General features: G+C 38.5%; 1 protein-coding gene across 22 annotated transcripts in view; it reads right to left on the bottom strand.

Annotated features, from left to right (window-relative positions):
• The window catches only part of EIF4G3 (eukaryotic translation initiation factor 4 gamma 3), a 332371-nt gene that overhangs the window by 74981 nt on the left and 240011 nt on the right, over nt 1-17379 (bottom strand). For 17 of the 22 annotated variants that reach the window (XM_045782022.2, XM_045782017.2, XM_045782024.2 and 14 more), the window contains 3 exons: nt 15919-16019; nt 11257-11503; nt 1174-1307 (listed from right to left, as the gene is read on the bottom strand). In XM_045782022.2, coding sequence (XP_045637978.2) covers nt 1174-1307; nt 11257-11503; nt 15919-16019 — 482 coding nt within the window. The remainder of the gene's footprint in view (nt 1-1173; nt 1308-11256; nt 11504-15918; nt 16020-17379) is intronic. The other 5 variants (XM_045782019.2, XM_045782026.2, XM_045782020.2 and 2 more) reach the window with 1 other exon arrangement.

Below are 17379 nucleotides of genomic sequence, written 5' to 3'. Positions count from 1 at the left end.
GCTGTCGTTTTATGGTTAGCAAAGCAAATATTCTGAGTGAAGAGTAAGTCTCTAAAGGAGGTATTTTTCATGTGTGATCACTCGATTAAAATCTCACTCAATCTGCCTTGTTAGTTGGAAGTATATGGCTTCGTATAGGCATGTATTGTGACTGTAGACGAAACAATGCTCAGGGAGAAATCAACTAATAATTGGGTGAAGTTAGAAACCAATGAGGTAGGCAGACAAGAAAGAATATTTTCTAGAGGATAATCTAATTTAGTGTATGTAAAACCTACCCTCTAAAGTAGTCTCAAAATAGCACTGTCACATAAGTACCTAAGAGAGAAGACTTATATACCAAGAGAAATACGAAAACCTGTTGCTGTAAAAGAGGAAAATAATACATATAAGGTCTTGGTAAGCAGCTGCTGGAAATCTCAAAAAGAGGTGGATCTCATTCTGATAGATAGTTACCCTCTACACTTCAATAAGGATTAATATTTTCTTTTCAAAACAAAAATATTTTAAGCTTGGTCATCATTATTGGTTCATCACTGATACACATAAAATTACTTGGGCAGATACACATCTGACTCTACTCTTTTTTAATTTAATAAAGACAAAATAAACACTGTACTAATTTCCTGTATACACCATTAAGATCAGATGTAAAGAAAAAAGGTACCTATTTATTTACCCAAACTGAAAAGTAATCACTATAAGTATGTATTAGGGAAATTTTGAGATATAACATTATTTGAATTATGTTGATTACCACTTAAGTTTGATTTGCCAAATACACTCAGGCATCTGACCTGTCCTCAATGCCATTCTAATTCCATACTGAAATTTTAGAACAGTGAAGAAACAGCTCCACATCACTTTAGCCATATTAACCCAGCAGACACACATTTTTCACATCACTAGGCAATAGCAATAATAAGCAGGCAATTAATGAATTTTAAAACGTTACCACTCAAATATGGGCCAAACCCCAAGTTTACAGTACTCTACAATAAACCCCAAATCCAACGATATGTAGGAAAACTCTAATACTTAAACATTATATATTTTAATTCAAACACATTTAGTCTAACAAGTCCTAAAAAACTGCTCGTACTTCACACAGCTGTACTGATAACTGAAACCAGTTCCCTACAGAAAGGCAGAACTTTCTCTGATACAGCTTACTTTGTCAAGAACCACATCACTGATGGGAGGTAGGCCCTCTGGTTTCTGTATACAGGCTGGCATGAACTGGAAGTCCAGCAAAAACTCCCTGTCATACTGCTTCTTGCCTTCAGTATCAGCAGGCTTCCAGGAATCTAGAAAAAGGGACATAGACGAGTCTCTGTAAGATCATTATATGGATAACCAGTAAGAGTACAAACTAGATTCCGATATTTACTTTACCCTGTCATAGACTAAAACACAAAGCAAACACTGAGCTACTGTCAGAAAATGTCATGTGAACATTTTAAACTGTCTTATGTTCCTTTATCCCTTCTGAATACCTTTGGATAGTCTGAAACTGCTATAGAAACCACTTAATATACACATTAAGCAGACTTTGGCCAGAAACATGTAATAAAACTCATTAAACAAACTACCAAGCCTTTAAATACCTCAGAAATAAGGAATCTATGATACTTTTTGGTTTCATGTAAAAGAAGGATACTTTGGTTGTTCACTTGGAAATGTTACTTTGGAGGGGAGAAAAGGCAAAAGGACACAAAACAAATACAAATAACTTCTGTGAGATTCTGAAAAGGCTAAAAGTAGCTACAAACAATTTTTCCCCCTAACTATGGTTTATTTTATGTTTGAAGTACAGTTGACTCAAAATATTGTATTAGCTTCAGGTATACAAGACAGTGACTTGACAATTACATACATTATGATAGGCTCACTCACTATGGAAAGTGTAGTTAACCATCTGTCACCATATAAAGTTATTACATTATTGACTGTATTCCCTATGCTGTACTTTTCATCCCTATAACTTTTTTGTAACTGGAAGTCTGACCCTCTTAATTGGTTTACCTTTTTTGCCCACCCCTCATCTACCTATCCTCTGGCAATCACAGGTTGTTCTCTGTATTTATATTTCTGTTTTTCTATTTGTTTGTTTTTTAGGTTCCACATATCAGTGAAATCATATGGCATGTCTTTTTCTGTCTGACTTATTTCACTAAGCATAATATCCTCTAGATCCATCCACACTGTTGCTAATGGCCAGCTTTCATTCTTTTTTTACGGTTGACTAATAATCCACTGTGTGTGTGTACACCACGCATGCATATACACGTATATATACACATGTCTTCATTATCCTTTCATCTATCAGCGCACACTTAGGTTACTTACATGTCTTGGCTACTGTAAACAATGCTGCAATAAACATAGGGGTGCATATATCTTTTCGAATTTCTGTTTTTATTTTTGTTGGGTAAACACGCAAAAGTAGAATTACTGGGTCATAAGTCTATCTATTTTTAATTGTTCGAGGAACTCCCATACTGTTTTCTATAGTAGTGGCACTATTTTTATTCCCACCAATATTTTTAATATTAATTTTAAATTAGTTTTTCGACATAGCACTCACTTTGCTCCTATGGCTATTGTTACTGCTATCATTTCTGACAATCCTAATCTCCTTATATAAAGTTGGAGAACTTCCTGAAATTTTTGTTGGATAAGAAAAGCATGTCACAGTATTTTTCTTTTATTTTTTTTTTTTTATTTTTTATTTTTTCCAGAAGTTGCTGCTTTTATTTTTATTTTTTTTTCTTTTCTTTTCTTTTTTTTTTTTTTAGTATTTTGGAATTTTTATTTTATTTATTTATTTTTATAATGATTTTTTATTATATTATGTTAGTCACCATACAGTACATCCCCGGTTTCCGATGTAAGGCTCGATGATTCATTAGTTGTGTATAACACCCAGTGCACCATGTAATACGTGCCCTCCTTACTACCCATCACCGGTCTATCCCATTCCCCCACCCCCCTCCCCTCTGAAGTCCTCAGTTTGTTTCTCATAGTCCATAGTCTCTCATGTTTCATTCCCCCTTCTGATTACCCCCCCCTTTCTTTATCCCTTTCTTCCCCTACTGATCATCCTAGTTCTTATGTTCCATAGATGAGAGAAATCATATGATAGTTGTCTTTCTCTGCTTGACTTATTTCACTTAGCATTATCTCCTCCAGTGCTGTCCATGTTGTAGCAAATGTTGAGAACTCGTTCTTTCTGATAGCTGAGTAATATTCCATTGTATATATGGACCACAACTTCTTAATCCAGTCATCTGTTGAAGGGCATCTCGGCTCCTTCCATGATTTAGCTATTGTGGACATTGCTGCTATGAACATTGGGGTGCATATGGCCCTTCTCTTCACTACGTCTGTATCTTTGGGGTAAATACCCAGTAGTGCAATGGATGGATCATAGGGTAGCTCAATTTTTAACTTTTTAAGGGACCTCCACACTGTTTTCCAGAGTGGCTGTACCAACTTGCATTCCCACCAACAATGTAGGAGGGATCCCCTTTCTCCACATCCTCTCCAACAATTGTTGTTTCTTGCCTTGTCTATTTTTGCCATTCTAACTGGCGTAAGGTGGTATCTCAGTGTGGTTTTGATTTGAATTTCCTTGATGGCTAATGATTTTGAACATTTTTTCATGTGTCTGTTAGCCATTTGTATGTCTTCATTGGAAAAGTGTCTGTTCATTTCTTCTGCCCATTTTTTGATTTGTTTATTTGTTTCTCGTGTATTGAGTTTGAGAAGTTCTTTGTAGATCTTGGATTCCAGTCCTTTATCTGTAGTGTCATTTGCAAATATATTCTCCCATTCCGTGGGCTGCCTCTTAGTTTTTCTGACTGTTTCCTTGGCTGTGCAGAAACTTTTAATCTTGATGAAGTCCCATAAATTCATTTTATCTTTTGTTTCTCTTGCCTTTGGGGATGTGTCATGAAAAAGGTTGCTTTGGCCGATGCCGTAGAGGTTGTTGCCTATGTTCTCCTCTAGAATTTTGATAGATTCCTGTCTCACATTGAGGTCTTTCATCCATTTGGAGTTTATTTTTGTGTATGGTGTGAGATAGTGGTCAAGTTTCATTCTTTTGCATGTAGCTGTCCAATTTTCCCAGCACCGTTTATTGAAGAGACTGTCTTTTTCCCACCGGATGTTTTTTCCTGCTTTATCAAATATTAGTTGCCCAAAGAGCCGAGGGTCCATTTCTGGGCTCTCTATTCTGTTCCATTGGTCTATGTGTCTGTTTTTGTGCCAGTACCATGCTGTCTTTGTGATCACAGCTTTGTAGTACAGCTCGAAATCCGGCATTGTGATGCCCCCAGCTTTGTTTTTCCTTTTCAACAGTTCCTTGGAGATTCGGGGCCTTTTCTGTTTCCATACAAATTTAAGGACTGTTTGTTCCAGTTCTTTGAAAAATGTCCTTGGTATTTTGATCGGGATAGCATTGAAAGTGTAGATTGCTCTGGGTAGCATGGACATTTTAACTATGTTAATTCTTCCGATCCATGAGCATGGAATATCTTTCCATCTTTTTATGTCTTCCTCAATGTCTTTCAAGAGTTATTTATAGTTTCTAGAATATAGGTCCTTTACGTCTCTGGTTAAGTTAATTCCAAGGTAACGTATGGTTTTTGGTGCTATTGTAAATGGGATGGATTCCCTAATTTCTCTTTCTTTGGTCTCGTTATTCGTGTATAGAAATGCAACTGATTTCTGAGCATTTATTTTGTATCCTGCCACGTTACTGAATTGCTCTATAACTTCTAATAATTTGGGAGTGGCTTCTTTTGGGTTTTCCATATAGAGTATCATGTCATCTGCAAAGAGAGACATTTTGACTTCTTCTTTGCCAATTTGAATACCTTTGATCCCTTTTTGTCGTCTGATTGCTGTTGCAAGGACTTCTAGTACTATGTTGAATAATAGTGGCGAGAGTGGGCATCCTTGTCGAGTTCCTGATCTTAAGGGAAAGGCTTCCAGCTTTTCTCCATTGAGAATAATATTTGCAGTAGGCTTTTCATAGATGGCTTTTATGAGATTGAGAAATGTACCTTCTATTCCTACACTCTGAAGGGTTTTAATCAGGAAAGGATGCTGTATTTTGTCAAATGCTTTTTCGGCATCGATTGAGAGGATCATATGGTTCCTGAGTCTTTTCTTGTTGATATGATGTATCACGCTGATTGATTTGCGAATATTGAACCACGCTTGCATCCCAGGTATGAATCCCACTTGATCGTGATGGATAATCCTTTTAATGTACTGTTGGATTCTATTAGCAAGTATCTTGTTGAGGATTTTGGCGTCCATATTCATTAGGGAAATCGGTCTGTAATTCTCCTTTTTGAGGGGGTCTTTGCCTGGTTTGGGGATCAAGGTAATATTGGCCTCATAGAATGAGTTTGGTAGCTTTCCTTCTGTTTCTATTTTTTGAAATAGCTTTAGAAGAATAGGTATTATTTCTTCTTTGAATGTTTGGTAGAATTCCCCAGGAAAACCGTCCGGGCCTGGAGTTTTGTTATTTGGAAGGTTGTTTATCACTGACTCAATTTCTTCATAATTAATTGGCCTGTTTAAGGAATCAATTTCTTCCGGTTTCAATCTTGGTAGTTTATAGGTTTCCAGGAAGGATTCCATCTCTTCCAGATTGCTTAGTTTATTGGCATATAGCTGTTGATAAAAATTTCTAATAATCCTTCCAATTTCAATGGTGCTCGTCGTGACCTCTCCTTTTTCATTCATAATTTTAATAATCTGGGTCCTTTCTCTTTTCTTTTGGATAAGTCTTGCCAGTGGTCTGTCAATTTTATTGATTCTCTCAAAGAACCAGCTTCTAGTCCTGTTGATCTGCTCTACTGTACTTCTGGTTTCTGCTTGATTGATTTCAGCTCTAATTTTGGTCAACTGCTTCCTCGTGCGTGGATTAGGCCTGTCCCTCTGTTGCTGTTCCAGCTTCTTGAGGTGAGAATATAAAAACTGCATTTTAGATTTTTCTATTCTTTTGAGTGAGGCTTGGATGGCTATGTATTTCCCCCTTAGGACTGCCTTTGCAGTATCCCATAGGTTTTGGACTGTTGTATTTTCATTCTCATTGGTCTCCATAAATTGTTTAATTTGATTTTTGATTTCCTGGTTTATCAAGTCATTCCTGAGCAGGATGGTTCTTAGTCTCCAAGTGTTTGAGTTTCTTCCAAATTTTTCCTTGTGGTTGAGTTCCAATTTCAGAGCGTTGTGGTCTGAGAATATGCAGGGGATAATTTCAATCTTTTGGTATCGGTTGAGACCTGTTTTGTGTCCCAGAACATGGTCTATTCTTGAGAATGTTCCATGGGCATTAGAATAGAATGAGTATTCTTTGGTTCTGGGGTGTAGTGTTCTATATATATCTATGAGGCCCAACTCGTCGAGTATGGCATTCAAAGCCTTTGATTCTTTGCTTAGTTTTTGCCAGGGTGTTCTGTCTATTTCTGATAGTGGAGTGTTGAGGTCCCTACTATTAATGTATTTTCATTTATATGTCTCTTTATTCTGGATAAGAGTTGGCTTGTGTATCTTGCTGCTCCCCTGTTGGGGGCATATATATTTATAATTGTCATATCCACTTGTTGAATACTTCCCTTAAGAATAATATAGTGCCCTTCTGCGTCTCTAACTATAGTCTGTAGTTTAAAATCCAATTTATCTGAAATGAGAATTGCTACCCCAGCTTTCTTTTGAGGACCATTTGCGTGAAAGATGGTACTCCATCCCCTTACTCTCAGTCTGGATGCATCTTTGGGTTTGAAATGAGTCTCTTGTAGACAGCAAATGGATGGGTCATTTCTTTTTATCCAATCTGCAACCCTGTGGCGTTTATGGGATGGTTCAAACCATTTACATTAAGACTGATTACTGATAGATATGATTTTAATGTTGCCATGTTGCCAGTAAAGTCTTTTTTGTATTGGCTGTGACTTTCTGTTCTGTATCACTCTTGGGGCCTTTTTACTTTTATAGAACCCCCCGTAATATCTCCTGTAGGGCTGGTTTCGTAGTTACAAAATTGGTTAGTGACTGGCGATTCTGAAATGTCTTTATTTCTCCATCAATTCTGAATGACAGCCTTGCTGGATAAAGGATCCTTGGCTGCATGTTTTTCTCTGAAAGAGCTTTAAATATGCTCCCCCAACCCTTTCTCTCATTCCAGGTCTGTGCAGACAGGTCTGACGTAATTCTGATGCTTTTGCCTTGGTACGTGAGAAATTTCTTTGCCCTGGCCGCTTTCAATACTGTATCCTTGCATCTAATATTTGCGAAATGCACTATGACGTGACGTGGCGTAGGTTTGTCGTGGTTGAGCTTGGGAGGGGTCCTCTCTGCCTCTTGGACACGAATGTTTGTTTCCCTTGCTAGATTAGGGAAGTTTTCAGCTATAATTTGTTCAAATATCTCTTCTAGACCTCTGTTTTTCTCCACCCCCTCGGGGATGCCGATGATTCTAATATTGGATCGTTTCATTGAGTCAGTAATCTCCCGTAACCTACATTCGTGGGCGTGGATTTTTTTAAGACCATCTTCTATTTTCATTTTTTCCTCTATTAACCCATCCTCCAATTCACTAACCCTTTCCTCTGCTTCTGCGACCCTGGCTGTCAAGAGCCTCTAGTTTTGCCTGCATTTGGCTCATAGAATTTTTAATTTCTGTCAGATTCGCTCTCATTTCTGTCCTTAGGGATTCTATATTCTCAGTAACCTTTTCGTTTATACTTTTTTCAATTCTACTCATCATTTTGACCATCGTTACTCTGAATTCCATTTCTGATAATTTGGTTACATCCATATCCATTATTTCTGTGGCAGAGGCCACAGTCTCACTGTCTTTTCTTTGCTGGGGGGGGGGGGCTTCTCCTTCTTGTCATTCTGATGAAGAGAGGTTGCGGGGTTTCCAGAGCCCAAATTATTGACTGGGTCCCAGGCCGTGCCCCTTGTTTTATAGGGATCTTAGGGATGTGGGCTTCTTCTTTAAAGATTTTATTTATTTATTTATGTGGCAGCCAACCAGCGAGAGAGGGAACAGAAGCAGGGGAGTGGGAGAGGAAGAAGCAGGCTCCCAGCGGAGGAGCCCGATGAGGGACTCCTTTCCGGAACGCCGGGATCACGCCCTAAGCCGAAGACAGGCGCTCAATGACTGCGCCACCCCGGCACCTCGGGTTGTGGGCTTCTTGATTTTTCAGCCTGCCTTCTGGGGGAGGGGCCTGCCGCGCCGATACTCAGGCAACCCTGTTTGGTTAGAGTCTCCATGTCCCCTGCGAGGGCGGATGGGGATGGGCACTCCTTGAGCCGGTATTTCCAGGCTTTTGTTCTCTGGCGGCTTTCCCTGGCGGTTTGCTGTGCCTCTTCTGAGAGTCAGAGCAGCAGCGGCCGAATTTCAGCCTCTGTCACGGAAGAGAAGGATTGCGGCCCGTTCTCTACTAATGTTCTGGCCACTTTAACTCTGTTTCTGTTGGTGCTGCTCAACCCTCACTTCCAGGGCCGGCGCGTCTCTGTCCTTTGTGTTCCTAATGCCGCCAGCTGCCAGCCGCCCCGCGCGCGCTCCCGGATCTCCCGGTCTCAGTCTAGATCCAGTGAGCGCACCGGGATTCCGGGGTTCCGCGAGATGCCTGGTGGCGCGCGCACCCGGCTCACGGTCTCAGTCTGCTGTTTTGCGGGTGCCGACCGCGAGCCCCGCCCGCTCTCCCGTGCAAGTGGCTGCCGCTTCCCGGCGCCCGAACACGGCGGCTCCCTCCCCTTCCGTTTATCTTCCGATATCTGTGCACAGTTTCATGGCTCCCCGCTTCGTACCTCAATACTCAGCGCTGGAGATGGTCATTTGTAGAGATCCAGATGCATCTTCCTGCGTCTCAGGCTGGTTCCGTGGTTGTTTAGGCTGGTCTGGTACCTATCCAGCTCGACTCGGGGGACCGGCTGAAAAAGGTGTCTCCTACTCCTCCGCCATCTTAACTCCTCCCCAGTATTTTTCTTTTAATTAACAAAACTCTTATCGAAATCACGCCCCAGATCACTTCATGATAGTACTCTGGGTCCTTTTTTATATTAGTGATTCTTATTATGTAGGTGATAGACTCATGATGGTTTGTGAGAACACCACAGATATTTTCAACCAAATCCTTAATATGTTATTATATTCATTAAAAGGCAGGCAGTTTATTGGGATCTAAATTTTAAATTGCTGGGGCACCTGGGTGGCTCAGTCGGTTAAGCGTCTGCCTTTGGCTCAGGTCATGATCCCACGGTCCTGGGATTGAGCCCCACATTGGGCTCCCCGTTTGGAGGAAAGCCTGCTTCTCTCTCTCCCTCTGCCACTCCCCCTGCTTGTGCTCTCTGTCAAATAAATAAATAAAATCTTAAAAAAAAATTTTTAAATTGCCTTTTTTCCAATTACTGTGAGGGTATATTACAGTTTAGTTATTCAAAATAGTTGGAGCCTATAGTTGGGTACTTTTTCCTTGCCAAACTGAAGGATAAAAATATAACTGATAGGGGTGCCTGGCTGGCTCAGTCAGTAGAGCACTGGGACTCAGAGTCATGTGTTTGACCCTCATGTTGGGCAAAAAGCTTACTCAAAAAACAAACAAAACACACACACACACACACACACACACACACACACACACACACACTCTGACACAGTTCTATAAATGACAATATAGTGTCTCGATCTCCTAAAGGACTGGTGGTAGCCACAAGTGCTTTGTGATCTGACACAAGCCTAGATCTTTAGAAGTAATTTTAGTATACTGAGTCCTAAAGTTAAATTTTTTTTTTTTTTACTATAGGGGGCGCCTGGGTGGCGCAGTCGTTAAGCGTCTGCCTTCGGCTCAGGGCGTGATCCCAGGGTCCTGGGATCGAGCCCCACATCAGGCTCCTCTGCTGGGAGCCTGCTTCTTCCTCTCCCACTCCCCCTGCTTGTGTTCCCTCTCTCGCTGGCTGTCTCTCTCTCTGTCAAATAAATAAATAAAATCTTTGAAAAAAATTTTTTTTTACTATAGCATAGCCCTACAATTTCATAAAGCCCATTGGCAGCAGTTTACAGGTAGTGAAAAGATCAGTATATTAAGGTGGTATCAATCAGTGACTTTCAAACATTTCTTACTACAACTCACAATAAGAAATATAATGACTCTATGACTCAGAACAAATTACAAATTTAAATAAAAGAAATAAATATTTCTTAAAACAATATTACCCTTGCTCCTGTAATGCAATGGCAATTTTTTATTCTCCATTTTCAAAAATGTTGGTTGTACGTCACTAATTTCTGTCTAAGATTAATTTGATGTCTTGTAGTTTACATTCAAACCCAATCTCACACAGAAGTCATTCAGATTTGTCAGACTAAGAAAAACGTTGCACCTATCCCAAACCTTCTATCAAATGAACCATCTTTCCCCACATGTCCATGCCAAATCACTCCGAAAATCTCAAAGTCAACCACAGTTTCCATAGGATTGGGAGAGACTTTAATGGACTATATGGTGCCTAAAGATGAAAGAGCCTCTGGGGCTTATCATGTATTTCACAGGGCACGTCTCATACTGCATGTGCTTAATAAGCTAGTCTCACACTGCTTCTAATGATTACAGTTCAGCTCTACAGAGTGATTTCTGTCAACACATTTCCATTTTGAAATTAGTGAGTCACAACCAACATTTTTAAATTCTTTTTTTTTCTTTTCTTCCCTTTAGGTAGGCTCCACGCCCAACGTGGGGCTTGTACTCATGACCCTGAGATCAAGAGTCCCGTGCCCTACTGACTGAGCCAGCCAGGCACCCCATACCCAACATTTTAAAAAGAAGAGACTAGAGTAGAAAATGTCAGTGTATTACATGTAGTAAGTGATTAAGGCTTGTGAAATGATGAGCACAAAAGAGAACTGAAACAGTCCTTTCAATTAACCTAAATAAAACTAAATTCCTCTTGTCGAATTCCACCAGCCTAACACTGATATCCTTTGCCAGCTGCTCTTCCAACGCCAGTAAAAGCAGAATACTGGCATCAGATATCACTTCCGCCAACAGAGAACTCCCAGGATTTGCTAGTCACTAACTTATGCCTGCTAATCTATTCTGTAAATATTACACTATGATGAGCCTCTTATCTTCCATCCAATACTTCTCTACAAGAAGCCAACACTGCTGTAGGTTATAACAGTGAAGGTGAGAAGGAAAGACATGCACAGGAGGGCAGGGATTCACTTACCTGGTTTGAATGGGAATGTCACCCCTTCACCAGAACTATCAGTGGAGCCTGAATTAGCATCGATTCCTTCACCCTCAGAAATACTCTCAGCACCATTACGTACAGGCTCAGCTTCTTCTCCATTTTCTTCCACAGTTTTTACTTTTTTTAGGTCAGAGGGGTCTCTTCCAGGATGAAACCCTTGGCTCATTTTATCCTGCTCAGATTCAAGTACTCTGTCACCTGAAAGCTCCTCTTCAGCTTTAGGCTAAAGCATAAATGAACACAGAGGTTACATGATTTTTACCATGTAAATATGCATGAAAATCTACACCTATCCCCTCAAAAGACACAAGAAAACATGTCACTACAAAAAAGGATGTCTGTGCTCAGCAAATGGTACTAGAATGCTAAGTTTATTTAAAACACTTTTCTCATTTCATCTCTTGGCATAGAGAAGACAAGTCACATGGCTACTGAAATGCTTTAACATGACTAATGAAATCTAAATGTACCAAAGGTTAGAATGGAAAGAACTGTTAATCCTTGCACTTGTTGGATATGAAAGAGTCCTAGTCAGAAATCTAAATCAAGCACTCCTACTCTTGCCACTAAGGCTCAGCAAATATAAAAAGAAACATTAGAAGGTATTTTTTGTGTTCCTGTTGCTGCTAAATGGAGAGTCTGATGAATAAAGTATCACGGTCCTACAAAGCTGATCATCTCTCGTTTTACAAGGAGGTCACTTGTTAGTTAAAATCTACTTTGTTTTATCAGTTCTTAGAATTCTCTGTGGTTGTACCCTTATTCAAATTACATATGGAAAAGTGCTTGGCATATATTCCTCTACAGAGGGAGAAACCTGGGTTCTGGTGCGTCCTATTTTTATTTTTTAAAGATTTATTTTTATTTCTTTTTGAGAGAGAGAGAGCACACAGGTGGCAGGGGCAGAGGTAGAAAATCTCAAGAAGACTCCATGCTGAACACGAAGCCCGATGTGGGGCTGGATCTTAAGACCCTAAGATCACAACTTGAGCCAAAACCAAGAGTGGGACGCTTAACCTCTGTGTCACCCACGTGCCACGGGTGCATCCTACTTTTATAAAAAGCAAAATAGAATTGAAGTTATTCACCAGATGATTTTTGACCACCAGTTTCAGATATTAAACAAAAATTAATTTCTTGGGGCACCTGGGTGGCTCAGTTGGTTGTGGGATGGAACCCCATGACAGGCTTCTTGGCCAGCGTGGAGTCGGCTTGGGATTCTCTTCTCTCTCTCCCTCTGCCCCTCTCCCTGCATGCACTCTCTCTCTCTAAAAATTAAAAAATTAAATAAATAAAATCTTAAAAAAAAAATTTCTTGAGGGCCATGTATGAACCATCAAATTTCCTTGATGCAAAGTTGTCCATGAACTTTATGTCTTTCTTTATCATGAAGGGTAAGCGCTCTAAAAAACAAGCCTTTGGAAGAAGCACTCAGAGGAAACAGACATTCTAACTGATAAATTCATGCTAGGAAAGCAAAAAATAGAGGCTCTGTTGAATTCATTCAACAGAGGATTTTATAAAAGAACGTCATATACACAAGCAAGTGGTTACCCCAATTGATTCATAAAATTATGTTTTTTTAAAAAAAATTAAAGAGTTACAAATCCTACTTTCTTACATAAGTGAAATATTATAACAGGTATACTACTAGTCAATTTTCTTCTAACATACAAACACAAATTCGCAAACACACACACACACACACACACACACACACACACACCCCGTATGTGCACGTGTGCTTTCTTTACTCCCGCAACAGGAAAACACAACATGGAAACCATCAAAAGACAGACACACATAAAAATTTCAAGAAAATAAAGGTTGAAATTATTTCTTTTTAAAACATGGCGCAGAGTGAGCATCTTTTAAAGTTTGAGAAAAAAACAGATCTCCCAAGTTTGAATCACAAATCAACAACCTTACTCTTTCTTATTCTACGCTCTATTGTAGTCTAACTTATAATGACCTTGCAATGTCACCTTCTAATTAAGTATAGATCATCAAGAAGATCTTTAATAATTTGGCATCAGAGTCTATCAATGGTACTTAAACTTATTAAAGAGCAGTATAACTACATTATACAATTATATGGAGTTTTTTTTTCAGAGCTTATAAAATGAGGAAAAATGTTAGAGAAAAAATATATAATGTCCTCTTCTCTGTACCTAAAATCAGGAAAAGAAAGTCTATTGGATGTAAGTAGAGAATGTATTACTTGGAAAGCTGATTTCTAACTGGAAGAAGAGGTGTAGAGAAACTTGGTTCCATGAATGACAAAGCATAATTCAGAGAACACAAAATCACTGAGGTGTCTGAGGAACACTGTTAGAAGGATATTTTTCAAGGGAATCACAAAATTAGCTGCATTAAATATTTATGATGATTATTTTTCTTTTAGCTGGATGAAGCTCTCTTAAATTTGTTTGTAACTATCTAACAGTTCCTAAAATGTTTACTAACAAAACCAGATTGAAGAAAGGAAACACCTTATTGGCTGGACTGTTAAAGGTTAAACTTTTATAGGGAGTTGTTAAAAGAAGACGTTAGTTGATAAAACTTCCTATTGAACTCATGAGTATTTAAAGTGCCAGAAAGACCAGACAACTATATATGTAATAATTGATGAAATATCTTAATATTTTAAAACAAACTTTAAGATACCTTGACCAGCAATTTTAAGATGAAGCACCCTTCACGTTACCCTTCTAGGGTATAATTTATAGAATTTGATAAAATATTCGCAATGATTTAACAGCCCAATATATAACCTAAAATACGCTAATATCTGAAACACATTCTTTTAAAGGCTGAGAAAAATTTATTAAGAAAAGGAGAGCTTGAGGATCAGTGAAAATAAAGATAATGACAGTATGCACTAAACTACTCTAATAAATGCTCAACTATAGGAAAGACAAGGAATTGGATTTCTGGGGGGGGGAAAAAAGGTCTGTGTGCAAATAATCAAACTCTTTTTTATTATACTTTTAAACTATCAGGTTAAGAAAAAGGTGATTAATTCAGAATGAGTCAAAACTGTTCTCATGTATGAAGAATAACAACCTGAAGCAGGTTTTAGCCAACTATGGTTCATGGGCCAAATCTGGCTCATCCTGTTTCTGTACAGTGTGCAAGGTAAGGATGGTTTCTGCATTTGTGGTCACTGAAAACATTCTAAAGAAGAATATTTTATGACACATGAATATTATTTGAAATTCAAATTTCAATTTCTGTCAATGAAGTTTTGCTGGAATATAGTCACATTCATTCATTTACACATTGTTTATGGCTGTGTTTGGGCTACAGTAACAGAGCTGAGAAATTGTGACAAGGATCATATAGTCTACAAAGTCTAAACTATTTACTATCTGGACCATTACAGGAAATGTTGGCCAAACCCTGACCTAAAGAAGAGGATGAGTATTTGCAATAGTGCTGGCCTACCTGTTTAATATTAAAAAATGCTTAGAAATCTAGCAAAGGAATATGAAGTATAACAGAAGAAACTGAATAAAAAACAGCGGAATCTAAAGAGAAACCAGTTTATGAAGCTCTTACAGCCATACCAGGAATGTATGAGATTCCCCTGCCTCTGGAAGGTATTTTATTCGCTGTAGGAGCAACATTTTCTTGGTCAGCTGCAAGACAAGTGCAGCAACTATTTGCACCTCTACAACTTCCTGCCAATTCTTAGCCCCTGATAACCACACTGAAATCACTTCTATGAAACATTTTAGTGGTTGCTATGGAACTAACTGTGACATCAGTAGAGCATCATGTAAGAGCAGTAACAGGACAGGAGGAAGTAACAAAGGGGTACTGTGAACTGCTTGGAAAGGGTAAGAATTATAACTAGATAGAAAAGCCTTTTGAAATAAATGCATTTAAAGTCACTTTAAAATAATCTGTATATTCTAATGCAATCACCTTATGCATTTAATAAAAATTATTTTAATAGAGTAGATGTTAAGAGTTCATAAAGAAAAAAGCAACATACAGATTTTTTAGATTACTCTTCATTTATAGGCTTCAGTACATAGCACTAAGGATACTGAGATTATAGGCTATGAAACTGATAGGACACTCCTTAGGACTAATTCTACCCTTGTTTCTTCCTTACATGGTCTCTTGTCATGCTGTAACCTACAGCAAAATCTGGTATGGGTTAGTTCAAACAGACAAGTCATATGTGAAAAGTTGTTACTGGGATGCAGTTAAAAGATGACAGATCCAAAATGAATTTCCCGAAAATGTACTTGATGATTTCTACCACCACTGCTGCTGAGTATTTGGGGAAAAAAAAAAGTTTCCATTTTTCTTTATCAGAGTAGCCTTTCCATCTAGCTAACAGAAGGAAAAATTCAATTGAGGGGGTTGGGGATTAATAAAAAATTAAGCAGTAACTTAGTTTTGCCATTTTAGAAGAGCCATTTTGAAAGAGAGACAAGAATGAGATGAAACTGAACATGGTATCAAAAATCGTTTTTTAAAATTCTGTAGGTGGACCAAAACCAATCAGACTCAGCTCGATATATCACGTTTTGTTTGAAAAGCAGTATCTCAAAAAATAGATATAAACTATACTTGTCTTAGGAATTGGCACCACTACTCTGAAGATAAGCTAAAGAGACTTACTTTGCCCCTTACCTCCACTTCTGCCTCTAACACCTCTTCAGTGGTTCGGGTCCGATCTTTTGGTTTCTTCCACATCTTTGGTGCAGTTATAGCTGTCTGAGCTGAAATACAAGATCAGGGCCATTACTTCCCACTGCAAAGTGATGTTTGGAAATACCGAGTCTAAAATGATACCTGTATTCAAATTTAGCAGAACACAAGAGGGCTTCACCCATGTGGAAGAAACAGCTGAATGATCAAGTGAACAACTGTGTGGCTGTGGCCCAGAGATCGCACCGGCACATTTCTTAGGCACAAACCGTTCACATCAGTACGTACAGCCTTCCAAACAGTGTCCTAGGTTCCTCCTATTTCATGGTTAGGACACATAATTCAGTATGTGGTATCTATACAAGAAATTGGCCCACCAGCCAATTCTAGACTTGGGTCTGCTTCTATTATTAATTAACTATGTGATCTAAAGCAAGTCACACTTCTCAGGTACCTGCATATTTAACTATAAAGAGGGGAGTGAGATTAGATGGTATCTAAGGTTCCTTTAAACTACAAAAAATATCAAATTCCAGCTTCTGTTTTTTAAAGCTTTCTAGACAACAAAAGAACACTAAGATCTCATTAGCTAGGCGCACTTCTACAGCACTCAGGTCTCACTTCAGATCAATACTGTCAGTCTAGTTGTTCATACTGCTGGGGAGAAAATCAAGAAAGATAACCTAATTTTTACTGATTATATTGTATCAGAAGTTCTAGATGGAAAATTAAGTCTACAAAGGATTTTTAAATATTCATTTGGCTTGCAAATTCCACAAAATCATTCAGCATTTGGATGTACAATTTAAAGACTAAACATCAGATAGCAAATAGAATATATTAAAAGGATCCTACAGAAGTCAACACATGAGTCAACAGACAGAAGTGAGGTATGACAGGTAGATGGGTAGGGAGAAGAGTCAAAGAAAGGCCACTTAACAAATAATTACCAAAAGTGAATAAACACAAAGCTGAAAGGTACCCTGTACTGTTGTTTGCCTACAGAAATATAAGATCACTCATCAAGCAAAACCAACCAATCTCTCTGGACAGCCTACTCTTTTTCAGAAGAACAGCAGAATATGAACACTTAACACTGTTCTGGGGAACAAGGCAAAGGAAACATTTATCATTCTTCTCAAAATTATTGCACCATCATAAAAAATACTCTTGTAAATCTCCTTTGTTACACACACCTCAATTTTTTTTTTTTTTAATACTTCCCCTCATGGACCGTAATGGACAAGAAAACATTAGATGACTGTTATTTTTCTCGGTGACCTACTCAAAGAAAACTATTTTCCCAAAGTATGGAATTAAGATTATGGTAACCATGCATGGGTTTAAATTTCCTACTGCCTCACAGTCTTATATTGTATATGCATATTCATGTATGTATGTATGTATATAGTGGTTCCTTTTCATTTTTTA

Source organism: Ursus americanus, chromosome 33 (genome assembly GCF_024610735.1).
Source record: "Ursus americanus isolate L20-20 chromosome 33, mUrsAme1.1.p, whole genome shotgun sequence".
NCBI classification, from domain to species: domain Eukaryota; kingdom Metazoa; phylum Chordata; class Mammalia; order Carnivora; family Ursidae; genus Ursus; species Ursus americanus.
The sequence above is the reverse complement of the archived record's forward strand: the minus strand, read 5'-3'. Positions and strand labels throughout refer to the sequence as shown.